At 44.4% G+C, this 19,482-nt stretch overlaps 1 protein-coding gene across 1 annotated transcript; it reads right to left on the reverse strand.

Annotated features, from left to right (window-relative positions):
- Nucleotides 1-241: 241 nt before the first annotated feature.
- Nucleotides 242-17,922, reverse strand: HDHD5 (haloacid dehalogenase like hydrolase domain containing 5). The gene is made up of 8 exons (XM_019465038.2): nt 17,659-17,922; nt 11,797-12,000; nt 10,627-10,739; nt 8,718-8,811; nt 7,352-7,385; nt 4,994-5,168; nt 1,316-1,504; nt 242-1,127 (listed from the first exon to the last, which is right to left on the reverse strand). The coding sequence occupies exons 1-8, from the start codon at nt 17,905-17,907 to the stop codon at nt 794-796; spliced, it is 1,392 nt and encodes a 463-aa protein (XP_019320583.1). The 5' UTR covers nt 17,908-17,922; the 3' UTR covers nt 242-793.
- Nucleotides 17,923-19,482: the final 1,560 nt, after the last annotated feature.

The following is a 19,482-nucleotide window of genomic DNA, read 5'->3' on the forward strand; positions in this document are numbered from 1 at the left end:
AGAGAAGTTGCCAAGTACATACCAAAGCCTGGGCATAACTAATTCCTAGACAGACTCAGGCTTTGCAGGTCGGGGGTGGGTTGGTGGTGGGAGGGAGAACAGAGGTAGGAAAGCAAAGACATCAGCACCTTATGGGAGCAAAATGGCACCAATCTCTTTACTTCAAGATCACCCACATTGCTCACCCACTACTCTTCCCCCACCGGACTTTCTAGTACCTTCCAAGAAGCACTTCACAATAGACAGCATAATGAATTTTTATTATGATTATTTCAATTAAAAAAAATAAGCCCAAAAGTCTCTGGGCAATAAGCTAAAATACAATAAAAAGCAGTATCTTAGTGTTAGCGACATACCTTGCTGGCATGCAGTGACGCAGTAGTGCCTTCAATGCAGGCAAGGCTCTGTAGAAATTTCCACATTATTTCCTACCACTTCCCCTTTTTTCAGAAGTCCCTACTGAAATGAGAGATGAAACTGAGGCACAGAGGTAAAGGAACTAGCCTGAGGTCAGACTGCCAGGAGAATCAGACAGGAACTGAGCCCAGAAAATCCTGACTGTTCTACCCAAAATGCTACCCAGATACAATTCTGTGGCTATTGCCCAGCAGGAGAAGAAAAACAGTGTCTTCTTCTAAGTGACCAGTTAATAACACCCCGTGGGGCAGCAGAAAGTGTCACAGGAAGCGGCCCTGACTTGATGCCCAGCGATCTGGGCCAGAAGCTAGTCAACAGGACTCCCATAATGTTCCAGGACCCCTCCTGCCCCCTTGCCTCCAATGCACAGCCCTCACTATAAAATCCAACCCTCCTTGTGGAAAACCAGCTGCACCGCCTCGTTCACATCATTCACGATGTGGGATGCCTCCATGAGCCCCGGGCTGAAGCTGAAGTCCCGGTGCCCATGGAATGGAGCCTCCTCTGCACCCTGGACAGGCTGGGTAGGCTCTGGACCCTTGGGATTGTACACACCAGTGCACACCAGGATAGAGGCGCAGCTCTGCGTTGCTGAGGGTCGTTGCCTCCACAAGCCACCAGCCCCCTGCTTCTCTGCCCCATCATGCTTCACCATCTGCAGGTACTTGTGGAACAGGTTGGCACCGTAGACATCAGACATAGGATTATCACTGGCAGGGGTAGCCATACCAGAAAAGGAAAGAGAAAAAAAAACCCAGTTCAGTGTTACAAGGTAAAGAGAGCAAAGGACAGCTGTGGAACTGGCGTGCATTTGATACAAGGAAACAAGGGAGTGAGCAGGTATGGAGGAAGAGCAGGGGGAGCCTTGAAAGGGATGAGAAGCTGGAGCAGCACTTACCCAATAGCATAGAGTTTCCGAATGGGGGCCACCCAGCCCCGCCTCTCCGCCTGCTGCCTGATCAGGTCCTCTGCATACTGGTAAGTGAGGACGCTGGGTTTGCCCATCAGGCCTTCGTATCGCAGCTCTTTGCCCGTCATTTTTCGGTAAATGGTTTCCAGGCACAGCAAAAAGGTGCCATGGCCAAACCTGTCAGAGAAGAGAGCTCAGCAGTTCAGGCCTCCCCTCACAGGCCCTAAGCAGGACCCTATACCTTTCACTCCAGCACCCTGTTGGTGACAGGTAAGTGAACTTATTTCTAGTAAGAATGACATTACCTATTTTTATGACCTGCTGTTACCTACTAACATTTGTTGAGCACTAGAAATGGCATACCACACTTACCTCTCAGAATAACCCCATGAGAGAGCAGTCATTCCCCTCATTTACAGTGAGAAGACTGAGGCATAAAGATTAAGTAACTTGCCCAACATGGCAGAGCTAGGATTACAACCCAAGCAGTCAAGACTCCACAAACTGAAGTTTAAATTCAGCTTTAAATTTGTGGAAACTACTGGTTGCCATTCTCCCCTTCTTTCTCAGTGTCAATTTGCAGCTTACCATATTGTGACCCGATGTAAAAAGTACTCCCTTGCCTCCACTGCAGCGAGGTGAGCAGCCATGTGAATAAGCTACAGGCAAAGAGTCAATGAAATCAGAAGTGCTGGGCTAAACTATTAGCAAGTGTAAAATTGGGGAGTATAAAATTGTTCCATCCTTCCCCACTCTTCCTGCTGCCTGAATGCTGATATGGCGGCTGGAGTTCAGGCAGTCATTTTGGATTATGCTGTTAAGAGCCAAGGATTGCACAGCAGGAAGACAGAGGGAACCTGTCCCAGATAGGTGGGACTTCCACACAAGCCCTGGACTGCTTACCGCATACTTCTTTAACATGAGAAAGAAAGAAACTTCTATCTTGTTTAAGACACTTTTGTTTCGGGTTTTCATCCCTGGCTGCTAAACCAAATCTTAACAGATGCTGTCCAACATATTAAAGTTGTATTTCACAAATCAAAACCACATTGAGATACCACCTCACACCAGTCAGAGTGACTAAAATAACAACTCAGGAAACAACAGATGCTGGCAAGGATGTGGAGAAACAAGAACCCTCTTGCACTGTTGATGCGAATGCAAACTGGTGCAGCCACTAGGGAAAAGTGTGAAGGTTCCTCAAAAAATTAAAAATAGAATTCCCTATGACCTAACAATAGCACTACTAGGAATTTATCCAAAGGATACAGGAGTGCTGGTGCATAGGGGCACATGTTACCCCAATGTTTACAACAACACTTTCAACAATACCCAAAGTATGGAAACAGCCCAAAAGTCCATCGGCGGATGAATAAAGAAGATGTGGTATATCCATACAATGGAATACTACTTGGCAATGAGAAAGAATGAAATTTTGCCATTTGCAACCACGTGGATGGAACTAGAGGGTATTATGCTAAGTGAAAGAAGTCAGTCAGAGAAAGACAGATATCATATATTTTCACTCATATGTGGAACTTGAGAAAGTTAACAGAACACCATGGGGGAAGGGAAAGGGAAAAAAAAGTTATAGAGGGAGGCAAACCATAAGAGACTCTTAAATACAGAGAACAAACTGAGCGTTGATGGGGGCTGGGAAAATGGGTGATGGGCATTGAGGAAGGCACTTGTTGGGATGAGCACTGGGTGTTGTATGTAAGCAATGAACCACGGGAATCTACCCCCAAAGCCAAGAGCACACTGTACACTCTGTATATTAGCTAACTTGACAATAAATTATATATTAAAAAAAAAAAAAGAAAATTTAAAAATAATAATTAAAAAACAAACTTGTATTTCAGTGTCACTTATTTATGCGACAAATTTTATTTTCAATTTTTAAATTACTGAATGAAAATTAATCTCGGGGTGCCTGGGTGGCTTAGTCGGTTAAGCGTACGACTCTTGGTTTCAGCTCAGGTCATTATCTCACAGTTTACAAGTTCAAGCCCTGCGTCGGGCTCTGTACTGACAGTGCAGAATCTGCTTGGGATTCTCTCTCTCCCTCCCTCTCTGCCCCTCCCTTGCACACGCTCTCTTTCAGTAAATAAATAAAAACACTTAACAAAAAAAAAGAAAGAAAATCAATCTCAAATTTAGTTTATAAACTGAAATTTGCCCCTGGCTATTCAGTTCCAGCCTACATAACCAAACCCCTCTCACCTAGTGTCAGCACACACTAACTATAGGAAGAATACTTCAGAAAAAATATCTAACCTCAGCATGCAGAAATATACGTTTTATAAAATATTTATTTATTTTGAGAGAGAAAGAGAAAGCACAAGTGGGGGCAGACAGAGAGAGACAGAGAGAGAATCCTAAGCAGGCTCCATGCTCAGCTCAGAGCCCCGATGCAGGGCTCGATCTCATACTGTGAGATCATGAACTGAGACAAAATCAAGAGTTGGATGCTTAACCGACTGAGCCACACAAGTGCCCTTGCAGAAATATATCTTTTAAAGTAACAAGGGAACACTTGTAACACTCATCTCTTTGGAGTTAATGAGTGACATGACTTCAGTCGCATCAAGTGTTGGGCCTGCTGCCCTCTGTTGATGGATCACTCACAGAGTGCACTGGGAATCAGTAAGTAGCAGAGAAAGAAAACTCTAGACTTTGGGCCTGCAGATTAAGAGCAGCCATACAGTACACAATAGCCATAGCTGCCCTTCCAGGAAGGCCCTCAAGGGCTAGGAAAAGCGCTGCCTAGACTGTTCTTAGCCTCCAAAAAGGACACGCCAGATGAGGTTTAAACAGCTGAGCAGAGAACATGGGCCTGCTCAATATCAATGTGCCTTTGAGAAAGTCACTTACCCACTGGGTCTCAAGCTCTCTGGCCTACACAATCATCAGAATAATTATTGCATACCCTGCCCCTACATCTTAAGGGCAGAAAGAAACAACAAAGAACTCGTGCTACAGGGACAATGCAAGGAGCAGCTGTACTGCTGGCCTCAGAAGTCATCCATCATTTGGGCTCCACAGGCAAACACAGCATGTTCTGGGGGAGCCCAGCTGGCTCAGTCGGTGGAGTGCACAACTCTTGGTCTAGGGGTCATGAGCTCAAGCCTCACATTAGGGATAGCGATTACTTTAAAAAATAAAAAATCTTAAAAAAGGGGTACTTGGGTTGCTCAGTCAGTTAAGTATCCGACTTGATTTTGGCTCAGGTCATGATTTCACAGTTCGTGAGTTCAAGCCCCACATCAGGCTCTGGGCTCACAATGCAGAGCCTGCTAGGGATTCTCTCTCCCTCTCTCTCTCTCCCTCTGAAAATAAAATATATAAACTTAAAAAAAATAAAAATCTTAAAAAAAAATAACATGTTCTGTTAAGATTCTGGAGGGCAAAGATCATGTGTTAAAGATCATCTCAACATATCTTCAATGTTCTGTAAGCTATACTTTTCGTTTAATAATTAGAAGTGACCCATTGAAAATCCTCCCAGAAGATTAAGTTTCTGTGACAAATATGGGTTCTGCTCAGGCAGGGGTCTGACCGCCCAGAGTACTGACCGCCCAGATGGTAGGAAACTGTCAGCAGGACCACCCAGGCAACAGATGGCAGTGGCCACCACAGTCAAACCCAGAGACTCTGTGTCCTCACCTGGGCATCCTGGCTTCAGCCATCCAAAGGAGATCCATGTTGCTGGCCAGGACAGGAAGATGGGGATAGGGGGCTGTTGCCAGACCAGTCCCAGGGTTCCCATTGCTGAGAAGGACATCCATGATCAGCTGCAGGCTGGTCTCCCAGCGGATTGGCTCCCCAAGGAGGAGTACCCCTTTAAAGAGTAAAGGAATGGAGGTGAGGGTTGCAGGGCACTCTGCCTGCCCTCTGTGGCTAGCAGGAGGAAGGCCCTTAGAAGGCCAGCTGATGCCAGCTGGCACCACCCAACCACAAGCTCTTCCTCCACAGTATACACCCCTGCAAGGGCACAGTTCCCAGAACCAGCCTTCAAAGAGCCACTCACCCATTCACCCAAGGTGAACAAAGCCCAGGACCCAGGAAGGCACTTCCTAAGGGCTCCCACTTTTCACTTGTATTCGCCAGTACTTCACAGAAGAGTTGAAAACAAAGAAAACCAGCAGCCAAGTCTCAAGCCTGCTTCCTCTGATTGACTAATGCTCTCCTGACCACCTCACTCACAAGTACCTGGCAAAGGGCTCATCTTCCTCAGTCACTTCTCTCTGAGCCCCAGAGGCCTGTAAACCTAACAGCTAGGACAGGGGGATCCAGAGTGACACAGACCTGCATTCCAAGTCCCTGTTAATTTTCCTTTGTGAATGTGGGCAAGTTATTTACATTCTCTAAGCCTCGGCCTTCCCAAGTATGTAATAACAGTACCTACTATCGTTTAGGATAAAAATGATGTAATAAAACACTTAATCCATGCTGGACACACAGCACTTAGCAAATGGTAGCTGCCAATATAAGCTACAAGGCCAGCGACTGAACAAAACCAGTGGTCTCAAGGGGGAAGTACTGCCCCCTAGGGAGGTGTTCTAGAAACTGGAGGGTGTATTTTATTTTTTATGTTTATTTATTATTTTTGAGAGAGAGAGAGAGAGAGAGAGAGAGCGAGTGGGGGAAGAGCAGAGAGAGAGGGAGATGCAGAACCCGAAGCAGGCTCCAGGCTCTGAGCTGTCAGCACAGAGCCCAACACAGGGCTCAAACCCATGAACTGTGAGATCATGACCTGAGCAGAAGAAGTTGGTTTCTTAACTGACTAGGTCACCCAGGCACCCCTGGAGGATGTATTTTAATTGTAATGATCATGGCAAGGGATCATGGGAGGGGGCCAAGAATGCTAGATGCTCAGGACACTCCTACTAAACAATCAAAAACTGGCCCCTATTAACATTTGAGTGTTCCATCTGACATTCACAAAGGTGAAAAACCTATTTATAATTAATTGAGCTTAAGCCCTAATTTAATTCTACATGTAAACATAAAGTATTTTTTGGTAGAGTTTTCATACACACTCATTTTCCAAAAATGCAACTATCATGTAAGTCAAGAAAAGACTGCACTTTATCTTTTCAAAACTTTACCAATAGTTCCCTATTTTGGAAAATCACTTCACCAATGACAATGCTGCCCCTAATTTCTGAGTCACAAATAAAACACACCTATATCACACCTATTACACTTATATCAGGCTGCATTTGTAGCTGTAACATTCATGGTGATTCCATGTTTTGTATTATTATTTCACTACTTTATTATGTCTTCTTGAATAATCATTTACATGTTGAAGTACATATTACCTTACTAAAAAATTTTTGTTTTATCTCTCCCTCTTACAATTAGGGCTTTAGGGGCAGCTGGGTAGTTCAGTCAGTTAAGTGTCTGACTTTGGTTCAGATCATGATCTCATGGTTTGTGGTCTCAAGCCACGCACTGGGCTCTGCACTGATGGTGCAGAGCCTGCTTGGGATTCTCTCTCTCTCCCTCTCTCTGACCCTCCTCGACTCACACACTCTCTCTCAAAACACATACATACATACATACATACATAAATAGGGCTTATGTTGAACTAGTTAATTTTTAATATACAGTATTATTCAGTATGTATTCAATTAATATACAGTATCAGTGAACTTCACTGCAGAGTAGTAAAGAGGACATTATGGTATTTTTGTTATACAAGGGAGAACTGGGTTTAATGCAGCTGTGAAACACTGGTTTAGATAACCTCTGGGGGCCTTTCCATGCTAAGATTTTCTACACTTACAATTTTTCTGGAATACTAAGGCAAGTGACATGGGGAAGGAAAGATTAAAAACAAATGTCTCAGAGGTAGTAAGTGGCAGATCTGAGACTAGAACCCAGACGACCTGACATCCAACGCCCCTAGCAACCCTACCAGTCTGTAGGCACAGAGCAGCACTAGGACAGCCTGGAGGGCCAAAAGGAGAAGCACCCAGAGCCACGCCTATCCATCCCAGCAGAGGACCTCATTACCTTCAATGGCAGGGAAGTCGTTCCTTAGAAGGGGCTGCCAAGAGACAAAGAATAGGCCCATTAATGCCACAGTCGCAGTCCACTACCAGACAGCCACACAACCAGTTTCAAGGGGTAGCAGGAGGAAAGACACACTTTAGACAGATCAAAGACCACCCCCAGGCCTAGTCCAAGCCAAGGAGAAGCCAGATAGGACTGAGGAAAAAAATTTACAAAGAAAAGTAAAGAGAGAAAGAGCAGGGCTACCACAGAACAGTCTGAGGGAACCCACATATGAAAGTCTCCCAGGAGGAAGGGCTAGTCAGCTGTCCTTCTCCAGGACAGGAGGTAAGTTATAAGCCAAGCAAGAGTCTAGAATCAGGTAGCTCAGATGAAGGTAAGCCTATGGAGAAAAGGGAGGCCATCAGGGCATGATGGACCATTTCTCTCAACATGAGATGAGGAGGCAGGAGTCTTCAGTTTACCAATCTCCTGGAGTCCGTTCCTTTTCTAGACTATTAGTCCTGGCACTACTACTAACCAGCTATGTGACCTGGGGCAGGTCCCTTCCTCTGCACGGGGCTCAGTCTCTGAGCTGCTCTAAGATCTGTTCCAACTCTGACATTCTAGTTCTCCACATAATTTGCATGGTCCTAGAAGAAAGCTTTCAAAGGCAATGAAGTGCTCTATTCAATCAGAAAGCTCCAGAGAAAGGACTAAGGCTACATAAACAAAAGTTAAGCTTATTTGTTTATAACTACATTTTTCCATATTTTGACAGTGGTTTGACTTAAACTGTAGGCCATATGACATAGAGTTCACATGAGGAAGGGGGGCCAAAGGCCATCAAGGGCGGGCAGTCATACTCTAAAAGATCAACGAGAGGCTCCGTAACTAGTGATCAGAAGAGATAACAAGTCAAATCAGTGGTTCAAATAAGAGCCAAACCCGAAAGGAATATGGACATACTCAGAATTGCTGGTTACTTTTAAAAGCAAGCTGTTTCTCATAAGGACAACTTTCCATAGCAAGCTTCAGTATAAAGTAGCAGCAATGATTAATTTCACAAAGGTTAATGATTCTCCCAAGCAACACTCAAAAAGCCAGTTGGTAAAATATAAAACTCCTCACTGGAAATGCTAAGGCTTTGAAAGGGATTCTCAGCTAATTACAAACGATGCAGAAAGGAAAGCCCTTAGGAGCCAGTTGCTCTTCTGGGCCATCCTTGTGTATCTGGGGAACAAAATCCTTGGCCAGATATGCCTCTCCAAGATGGATAAGATGAAGTTCTTAGTGGGAGGGGTTGCAAGGCTGGTAAGAAGAACCCATGTGGGGAATAACAGGACAAAACTAAACACAAGACACCCAGGAGCATGCTCATTATTACCGTGGTCTTTGGCCGCCGCTGGAGATCCACCATGTCAAGCACAGGAAAGGCCATTCGCAGCTCATCCACAGTAACCACATTCTCAAAGCCCAGTCTACAGCAAGATTAGGAAAGCAAAGCTGGACACTTCTGGGAGATGCCTCTAAGGTGAGGGGAACCAACACAGTCCCAACCAAACTAGTCCACCCAATCCCCAGACAGGAGTAAACCAGTGAGAGCCCAGACACAGCCCCGCAAGGCCCATGGCAATCCTGGAGGACAAGCCATGACTGCACAGGCAGAGCATGTATGCACACCATCACTGAATGCATCGGTGGTCACTGGGCACACTCCGGTGCCAGGTCCTATGCTGGGCACTACCAGGGCACAGAAGCACACAAGAATCTCTGGCCTCAAGCTCACTACATGCCCAGGGCCCATTTAAACCAGCACTCTGTGAACAGTGCTGCCACATGTGTTGAGTTCAAAAGAGGAGACTCCTCAGTGGGCTGGTAGCTGGACAGAGTCTAGAGAAGTCAGACGTGAGCTAACTCTTGAGGAGAAGCCAGATTCAGACAGTTTGGGGAGCCCACGAAGAGTGGAATGCCAGTGCCAACCAACCTCTCCTCTCCAAGACCTGCCTCCATTTTCTTGTCCTCAATTCCCATTTAAAATCTTAACTGGGCATGGTTTCAGATTACTTTCAAAATGAATCTCTCAAAAATACTTCCATTAGATCACCCTAACAGCAACAACACCTGCAATGACTCTCCTGCCCACATAAATAAGTTCGCTGGCCTCTTGCCCTTACTTCTGAGGTTTCCTTTCCGAGACACCACTCTTCCTCTTCTCATTCCCCACCCTGTCCCAATCCCATCTCCTGCTTTGGGGATCCATGTCTTCCCTGCTCTCTTCAGCATCCTTACCTCCTTCCCCGCATGGAAAACCATAACCATCTCCCATGGCACAGCCACATCCCTCCATGAAGCCACCAGTCATTCCCACTCCCAGATCCTCCCTTCCCAACACCTGTGACTCTCAGAACCTGTACTGCACTCCTTGGTCTTCAATCATGTATTATCATCTTAAACACTCCTGCATCCTTTCTGGGTGTGCTACTCCTACCTCCTCAAGCATGAACCTTTTGAGGAAGACACAGCCCCATGTGCTTCTCTTGGTCTCCCTGCCCCTGCAGAGCACACAGCACAGGGCTGGTACAGAGGAAGTGCTCAACACAGGTTCACAAAATGAGCAAATGAATAAGCTGCTTGAGTACAGGGACCAAGTCTTCTGCCTCTTGAGTGTACACACACCCAAAAGGTTCACTGTAGATATTAGTTGATAAGTTGATTGAGCACCCCAAAGAACAATGCTAGAGCAGTTGTTCCCAAACCTAATTAGTTTTCTCTTTTAACCTACAGATTGCTGATTTTTAATCTCAGACCTAGTAAACCAAGAATCTATATATATTTTTTTTAAGTTTATTTATTTTTGAGAGAAAGAAAGCATGAGCAGGGGAGGGGCAGAGAGAGAAAGGGAAGGGAGACACAGAATCTGAGAAGTAGGCTCCAGGCTCTGAGCTGTCAGCATACAGCCTGATGCGGGGCTTGAACCCATAAACTGTGAGATCATGACCTGAGCCAAAATCAGGCACTTAACCAAGTGAGCCACCCAAGTGCCCCCAAGAACCTGTATTTTAAGCTCCCCAGTAGATTCCAATTCAGTGGGCTGGATTTTGGAAACTATCAGGAACCAGGACCGGCCATACCTGGGAGCCATCCTCCCTCCCTCCAGAGCCTACCACATATCCCATAAGCTCTGGCACCATGCAGTCAGAACACCTCACTATGGTCCCCCCTCAGCCGTGGAAGGAAAAACTCCAGTCCTGTCCTCTCCTCTTCAGCCAGAGCAAGAATCACCAAAAGGATACACTCGGGCATTTTCCACCAGGGGCCCCTGCCCAGACACCAGCATCCGCTTGTTGTGATATTGGGAGAAGAGCTTCATGGGGCTGTGAGAGAGAATGACTTGGTCTGGCTCCACCTGTACAGAGAGCCAAAGACAGAGGACAGCAGAGGTGACACAACAGTTGAGGGAAAATAATGGGGAGATAGGTGGCTTCTTTCACTTAGAAAGGAAAAAAATCTGTGCAGAAAAAAAGTGGGGGCAGCCTTTTCTGGCACCCGGACACTTCTAGACACTACCCAAACAGGTGTGAAAAGAACCTACTTTGGCTCTTGCCACAAAAAACAAACAAGCAGGAAATGTCATTAGTTGTGGGTTCTGACCACTCACCAAACCTGTTCTCAGTTCCTCCAACTGGAGACCACAGGGTTTATGTGCATGTTCTTTGTCATCGTCACAGAAATATGCCTCTGACTTTCTGTTTTCAGTTCTACTTAAAGACTTAACTTTTTAACATTTATATAATACAAACTCCAACAATGCAGCCAATATTCACAATGTTTTTGGAACCCTCTCTGGAAGGCACAGAAGGGAACCAGTTGTACTCTTTTGCTCTGCATTCACCCCCAAGCAATGTTGAACCCAGTCAATCAGCCACTTTATTTATTCTTTTGGTTCCAAAGGGCTGTTTCCAAAAACTAAATCCACCCTTAACAAAGAAGGATGTGTCAATGTTGATATACCAAGTGGAGCTCCAAATGGGCAAAAAGGGACTGCTTTTGGGGGACAGTGTTCATTCAGTTGTGTACAACTTATTTATGAGAAACAAGAGTGCCACCTGGTATACAGAGATTTAGGAAAATGTGACCCTTGCTTTCCAGGGGCTGACAATCCAAAACAGACAATCCTGGTGCCTAGAAAAGAAATGGATACAAAGACAGCAGACTGAAACTATCTAATCCATGGGCAGGATTTTTGTGCTCAACGCATAATGATATACAAAAAAATGCCCATGCTGATGAGGCTCTACTCATGAGTCTAAGCTTGAACTTCAAGTTATTTTCTAGTACTGACCCAACTGGCCATGCCCGAGGGCTATGCAACACTGCCCGAACCCAGGAAAGGCAGCTTAGAGTTGGAAGGGGGGTGCCACCAGAACCACGTCTTTGGGCTTCCATGTCTCCACCTGCCTCACCTTGAACCCCAGCAGGGCTGACAGCTCCTGGGCTTTGCTCTGTTGTAAGATGTTCCCAGCATTCGTGACAAAGACCACGGGCACCCGCAGCTGCCCATGAGAGTTCACCAGCCTACGGAATGCTTCCAGAGCAGCAGGGATCACTCTGTGACCCCGCACCAGCACTCCATCGATGTCCAACAGGAACCCAAAAGTGGGCGCGCTCTGCACAGTGGAAAGAGAATCACCACAGCGTGAGTCAAGAGGCAAAGGGGAAGAAGGAAAAGACCCTTACAAAATGGTGTGCCTCATTATCCCCAGGTCACCTAGAGCTTTGAATAGAAAATGAGGACATGGAGGGCACCTGGGTGGCTCAATCAGTTAAGCATCTGTCTTCAGCTCAGGTCATAATCTTGTGGTTTGTGAGTTCGAGCCCTGCGTCGGGCTCTGTACTGACAGCTCAGAGCCTGGAGCTGCTTCAGATTCTGTGTCTCCCTCTCTCTGCCCCTTGCCTGCTCATGCTCTGTCTCTATCAAAAATAAATAAACATTAAAAAAAAAAAAAGAAAAAGAAAATGAGGACATGGGATTTCTGATAAGGCAAATCCATCTATAAAAATGAATTAGTCCCTTGTCATGTATTTTTAAGGATATAAGTATTTGGTTAAAACTATCTTTACATAATTAATATAAAAGAATTTTTAAGTGGAAAATACAGAAATTCAGAAACATTCCAGCACTTTAACATAACCAATCTCATCTCTTTGTTTTCTCCCATCCAAGTACTAACCAGGTCTGACCCTGCTTAGCTTCTGATTTCAGATGAGATTGGGTGTGTTCAGGGTGGTATGACCATAGACTCTTCTTTTTCTATTCTTATGCTTATCACATAGCTACAACTACACTTTATATGTTCGATTTTACATCCTGTTCTTCTTGCTTGACATTCAAATATTTTTATCTGTTACAACAGCCTTCATAATCATCTTTTACAATTTTATTACAACACACACGGAGTTAAAAAAAAAAAATTCAATTGCTATAGATGATATAAAAAATTTCTCAAGTTTCTTGTCTCCTTCTTCCACTTAGTGTTGTTTCCTATCTTGTATGTTTCCAGGAACTTTTTATAAATCTATAGTAATAACTTCTTATCTGTTAACTAACACACAATGGCATTATATTTTATTTTCTTTTCCTTCTGACCTTTTTTTTTTTAAATACTTTTGGTATCTCTTATTTATCTTTCCATATCAATATACATAGTTCTATCTCCTAAACATCATTTCTAGCTACATAATTCTCAGTGAATACTCCACTAACATTATATTTCCCCCTATTTTGGATACTTACGTTTTCCTACATTTTTGCTACTATGAATAATGTTATAAAGAACTTCTTCATGATTACTGGTTTTTCCTTAAGCTAGATTCATAAAAGTAGGAGTAATAAGTCAAGAGTGCAGGGGCACCTGGGTGGCCCAGTCAGTTAAGTGTCTGACTCTTGATTTCGGCTCAGGTCATGATCTCGCAGTCTGTGGGATCAAGCCCCACGCTGGGGCATGGAGGCTACTTGGGATCCTCTCTCTCTCTGCCTCTCCCCCGCTTGTGTTCTCTCTCTCAAAATAAATAAATACACTTAAAAAAAAGTCAAGAGTGCAAACATTTTGGGACTCCTGGGTGGCTCAGTCAATTGAGTGACTGACTTTGGCTCAGGTCATAATCTCACAGTTCATGAGTTCAAGTCCCCACATCAGGCTTCTTGTCAGTACAGAGCTTGCTTCAGATCCTCTGTCCCCATCTCTGTCCCCTCCCCCCTCTAAAAAATAAACACTTAAAAATAAAATAAAATCATCTTAAAAAAAAAAAAGAGTACAAACATTTTAATGATGTGTAACCTATTGACAAACGTTTTCTAAAAACATGTATCAGGGCACCTGGATGGCTCAGTTGGTTAAGCGTCCAACTTCAGCCCAGGTCATGATCTCTCACAGTTCATGAGTTTGAGCCCCACACTGGGCTCTGGACTGACAGCTTAGAGTCTGGAGCCTGCTTTGGATTCTCTGTCTCCTTCTCTCTCTCTCTGCCCCTCCCCTGCTTGTGCGCTCACTCACATGCGCTCTCTCATTCTCTCTCAAAAATAAATAAATACTAAAATAAAATAAAAATGGGGCACCTGGGTGGCTCAGTCGGTTCAGCATCGGCCTTCAGCTCAAGTCATGATATCACACACAGTTCATGGGTTCAAGTCCCGCATCAGGCTCTCCTTGCTTTGGATCCTCTATGTCCCCCTCTCTCTGCCCCTCCCTTGCTCATTCTCTCTTTCTCTCTCTCTCTCAAAATAAATAAACAAACTTAAAGCTTAAAGTAAAAAAATAAAAACATGTGTCAACTTACACGGCCACTGGTAATGCACTTTATGCTTGCCGATAATAATTTTCATATGTATCAAAGAGTTTGTTAATTATCAAAGGTCCTGTTAATTTAAAAGTTTAAAAATGATGGTATCTCTCTCAATATGTATTTCTTGGGACTTACAAAGTTGAACATTGTCCTTTTTAAGTTTATTTTTTTTTTTTTTAGTAATCTCTACACCTAACATGGGGCTCCAACACACAACCCTGAGATAAAGAGTCACATGCTCTTCCTACTGAGCCAATCAGGCACTCTGAACATTGTCCTTTTTTAAAAAAAAAAAATCATTCTTTGGACGCCTGGCTGGCTCAGCTGGTGGAGCATGTGACTCTTGACCTTCGGGTCATGACTCCAAGCCCCACATTGAGGAAAGAGATTACTTAAATTAAAAAAATTGTTTAGGGGGCGCCTGGGTGGCTCAGTCAGTTAAGTGTCCAACTCTCAATTTCGGCACAGGTCATGATCTCAAAGTCATGGGATCAAGCCCTGCAGAGGGTTCTGCACTGACAGCGCGGAGCCTGCTTGGGATTCTCCCTTTCTCTCTCTCTCAAAAATAAACATTAAAATAAAAGGATAGGATATTAAGTTATATTAAGGAATTACTAATGTTGTTAGGTATGACAGCATTGTAGTTATGTTTAAAATGTCATTTTCTTAGACGTACACACAGAAGAATCTGAGGGTAAAGTGATAAGAAATCAGCAATTCATTTTAAAATCTTACAGCTGGAAAAAACAAAAAATAAAAAAATAAAAGCTTAACACTGGAAAAAAAAGAGAGGGGAGGAACATAAGCAAAGCAAGTGTGGCAAACTGTCATTAACTGCTAAATCTGGGAGATGGTTATATGGGTTCATATTATTGGTTTTGGATTTTTGAAAACTTACATAGTTAAAAAAAATAAAATGTCTCATTTGTGCTGATGGCTACAAAATTTAACCATACATAGTTTTAATGCCTATATCCTAAATAGCCACAAAAGCTGCTCTCTTAGAAATAAGAATCCACAGACCCTGCTACCGAAAACCTTTTTCAGGACAATTTAGCAATGTCTTTAAGGCTCCCTCATCTCTAACTATATAAATGAGTAATCATACACCTCCAACCCTTAGATGAATGTATACAGAGAAACCAAGCACTCAGTAACAAGAAAGTGAAGGTACAATTGTAACAAATGTGACACATTAACACCCAGATATTAGTAACACAGGAAACTGGGGGAAGGGGGAATATATATAGGATTCCTCTACAGTTTCTGTTCAATTTTTCTGTAAACCTAAAACTTTTCTAAAAAATAAAGTTTATTAAGTTCTTTAAACAAAGTTATCTATATAGAAAGAGACCTCCTTTCTTTTTTTTTTTTTTTTTTTTTCATTTTTCTTTTCATTCTCTTCTGTATCTGTGTTCTGATTTTTCTTCTGCTATCACTTGTTTTGTTATCTTTTGTTTTTAACTAGTCCTGGGTATTAGGCCAAATCCTAAAGTTCTTATCTGTGGCACCGATAAAATGTATGGTTTAGGTTTAGGTTTTATTTTTAATGTTTATTTTTGAGAGAGAGACAGACAGACAGACAGACAGAGAAAGGGGAGGGGCATGGAATCCTGAATCTGAGCTGTCAGAGTCCGATGCAGGACTCAAACTCACCGGCCACAAGATCATGAACTAAGCCGAAGTCAAGACACTTAACCAACTGAGCTACCCAGGTGCCCCAAAATGTGTAGTTTGAAGTGAAGGGGCTACTAAGATGTTCCTTTGTATTTTTGCTTCTAACCTGGAATTGGTTTGGTATGTTTTCAACAACAGCATTAGAACTGTCTACTGTCTACTCCAATCACTTCCACATTTAAGAGAACTTACTATCTGCCAGTCATTGTGCAAAGTACCCTACATATATCAGAGAAAATACCCTACAGATATTCTTACAAAAACACTGCATGGTAAGTAATATCCTCAATGCATAGATGGAGAAATTGAAGCTTAGGAAGCTAAGTAATTTGCCTTAAGTCATTTAGTAAACAGTACAGGCAGGATTCAATTCTAAAGCTAGTACTCTGAAATGCTGACGCTACATGTCTTTCTTCCCTTTTTCTACTCTATCAGAAAGTCACTTGGAAATATCACCTGCAAAGATGCTAGAGTCAATACAATCGTTATAAGACAAAAAGTCCTTTTACCAAAATAGTCTCATTCCATGCTTCCAGCATGGCCACTTTTAGCTCTGTGGCACTAGTCAAGTCACTTAACTTCTTTGAATCTTAGCTGCTCCATATGCAAAAATGAGAACAGTGATAACATAGCTGTTAGGAGCTAGGACTCTGGCACCATACTGCCCTGGATTCCGGATTCTACCACTTACCAGCTGTACACCCTTGGGCAAGTTGCTTAACCTCTCTGTGCTTCAGTCCCTCCATCTGTAAAATGGAATAACAGTACTTACCTCATAGAGTTGTCATAAAAATTGTATAAATTAGTAATTGTGAACTGTGTGGCACAAAGTGCTGTTTTTAAAAATAAGTATTTAAAATTATCAAAGGGTTACCGTGAAAGCACTACATAAATGTACAATACTATCATCATTACACACAGAAATTGTGATTTTAGAAAACGAAGTAATCCTCTTAAAAAAAAAAAAAAGACAAATGGCCCAGGGGGAAGTGAGGGTGACAGATCTGACTACCTGCCTTATTAGGGTCCTGGCACAGTTGTCCACCAGCTGTTTGACCTTACAAAGAAAAGTACTTAAAAACTTGATTCCAAGCTTCAGCTTCCTTACTACAGGGTTATATCTACCTCCAAAGTTGTGGAATTATCACTTAAGCACCGGGACAAATTGGGGACCCTGCACCAGTTCTCTTCCTCTAGCCCCTCAGAGCTTCCCCTACGTTCTGCATGTAACAGAGGCTCATTATAAGCACGGCCCACAAGCGAATGGAACCAAAGTAAAAAAGTCGCACAAAACCCACATTTATCTCTGGGCTGTCCGTTTATATAGGCGCGGATCCCAGAGGGGAGTCTATCGCGAGTCCCCAAATCTCTTTCAAATGTAGCTGAAATATCAAAACCGAAAGATTCTCATCCTGAAAAATCACAGAGGAAATGCAAGAATCACACTCTGACCAGGAAAACAGAAACACAGAAATCGCGGAGTAACTTTGGAGATGAAAGCAGCGAACGGCCAAGAAACAATCCTGGTGCGCGTTTTGGGTTTGTTTTGTTCATTCTCTAGCTGGAGTAACTTTTCTTTCAGGCCGAAGGCACGGCAAATCCCCTGACTGAGGGGGAGGCGGGACGCGCCAGGGACACTCGTGCTCTGGGAAAGAACGAAGCGCACCGAGGTCAGTGGCCTAGTAAAAGCCATTTCCCAGGAGGCCGGGGATGCCGGAGTGGCCCGGCCCCTCCCTCCCTCCCGGCGGCTCCGGCCCCATCCCCAGCCCTGAGGACCTGCTCGGTGGGAACCTGAACTTTCTCACCTGTGCGGAGTCCGCGGCGTAACCTCTTCTGGGGCAGCGGCCCCCGAGCCCCGCCGCCGCGCGCGCCGCCCCCCACCAGAGCCCCGGCACCGCACCGACCGCCGCCAGGCTGCGGAGCACAGCCATCCGGCCGCCCGTCGCGCGCACGTGCAGACAGTCGCCACGGCCCGCGGCCGTCCCCGCCCACGTCCCCGCTGCGCAGCCAATCAGCGGCCGGGGAGCTCTCGGGCCGATCGGTGCCCGAGACATCTCGGGAGTTGTAGTCTAGAGTCCGTGTCTGGAAGCGCGGTGAGGCGCGAGCCAGTTGGGGCTAGGGGTGTGGCTGAGTTCTGAGTCAAGCTGGGCATGGGGTTGAGCACGAGCGGGGCGGGGCAGGCCAGGGGCAGCGGCAGGAACAGGGGCCGGTACTCAACCAGGTGCAGAAAGTTCTTGCCCGGCGGGCCGTGGTGCGGGTTCTGTTGGAGCGAAGAGGCGCAGGCAAAGTCTGGCCCTTAGTAGACGGACACTTGGGGTGACAGGCCAGTATGCACGGCCTATGTACCTGCGGACTTCCTGGAACATGCGTTTCAGACTGAAGTCCCAGCTCCCTCAACCTTCGGCGACTTTATGAGAGAAAAGAAACTGGAGGGAATCAATCCTTATTTGCAAGGGGGAGGGAGAGGCAAAGTTTTCTTTTGATGTTCAAGTTCCCTGAACACCAATCAAGGAATTCTTGTAGGATACCAATTATTCATTCTTGTAGTCTTTCAGTAAATATTTGCTATGGTCCTCCCTCCTGCCCGACTGTGTGCTAATTCCTGGGGAGACTATATGCATAAATAATCCTGCAAACTTACACTTTGTAGGGAGGTTGATTCAGGACTAGAATACAAGGGAGAAAATAACTGTCCCAAAAGAGGGTCAGATAACTAAGCGAACACCTTTGCTTTTGAGCACGGCTGTTTGTACCATTTGAAATGTGTAAGATGCCCCCTTTAAGACCTTTGATCTGTCCCCTGGATATAGTTACACCAAGAATGGCTGAGTCCACAATATATTTAGCATTAGGTAAGAGGAAACAAGGGGGGCGTCAGGGATGGACAGAGACTGTGCTAACTCAGAGATTAGTTAGCAATATCCTCAGATCTTCAACTTCGAAGGCCAAGATCTTAATTTTGTCAGTTCAGATGCAACTGAGCAAGATCTGGCAGACTGATTCACATTAACTAAACCTATCATAGCCCAACTCATAAACTCTGCCAGGGTATGTGGCTTTCCAAGATTGAAATGTTCCTAATCTCTTCCTGCTATCAAACTACCTAGAAACTGCTTTAGCAGGTACAAGATTTCTTGGTGTAATGATTTTAAAATATGTCCACAATTTATTTGACAATCCTCTTCTAAAAAGGTGTTTATTCCCCTCCTATTGAGTATGGGCTGGACTTAATGCATATTTTTTAAAATTTTTTTAAACATTTATTCATTTTTTGATAGAGACAGAGCGTGAGTGGGGGAGGAGAAGAGAGAGGGAGACACAGAGTCCGAAGCAGGCTCCAGACTCTGGACTGACAGCACAGAGCCCTGCTCGGGGCTCAAACTCACAGAGTGTGAGATCATGACCTGAGCTGAAGTCGGACACTTAGCTGACTGAGCCACCCAGGTGCCCCGGACTTAATGCATATTTAATAAATAAAATGAAGCATGCATAAATGTAAGTAATTAATAAATAAATAAATTTTAAAAATGAAGTAGAAGTAACACTGTGATTGCCAAGGCTAGGTCCTAAAAGATACTGTGGCTTTTCTACCTTGTTCTTGTTTGGCTCATTCATTCTAAGGAAGTCAA

Source organism: Panthera pardus, unplaced genomic scaffold, assembly GCF_024362965.1.
Source record: "Panthera pardus isolate Hobbes unplaced genomic scaffold, ASM2436296v1 HiC_scaffold_6, whole genome shotgun sequence".
NCBI classification, from domain to species: Eukaryota; Metazoa; Chordata; class Mammalia; order Carnivora; family Felidae; genus Panthera; species Panthera pardus.

Bases quoted from the DNA above. Each gene is read 5' to 3' on its own strand.
- HDHD5 (XM_019465038.2), bottom strand. From the start codon at position 17,907: ATGTCTCGGGCACCGATCGGCCCGAGAGCTCCCCGGCCGCTGATTGGC. The intron at 12,001-17,658 runs GTGAGAAAGTTC...TCCACTGTGCAG, and splicing joins ACGCCGCGGACTCCGCACAG to AGCGCGCCCACTTTTGGGTT. The intron at 7,386-8,717 runs GTAATAATGAGC...GTCTCTTGGCAG, and splicing joins AGCGGCGGCCAAAGACCACG to CCCCTTCTAAGGAACGACTT.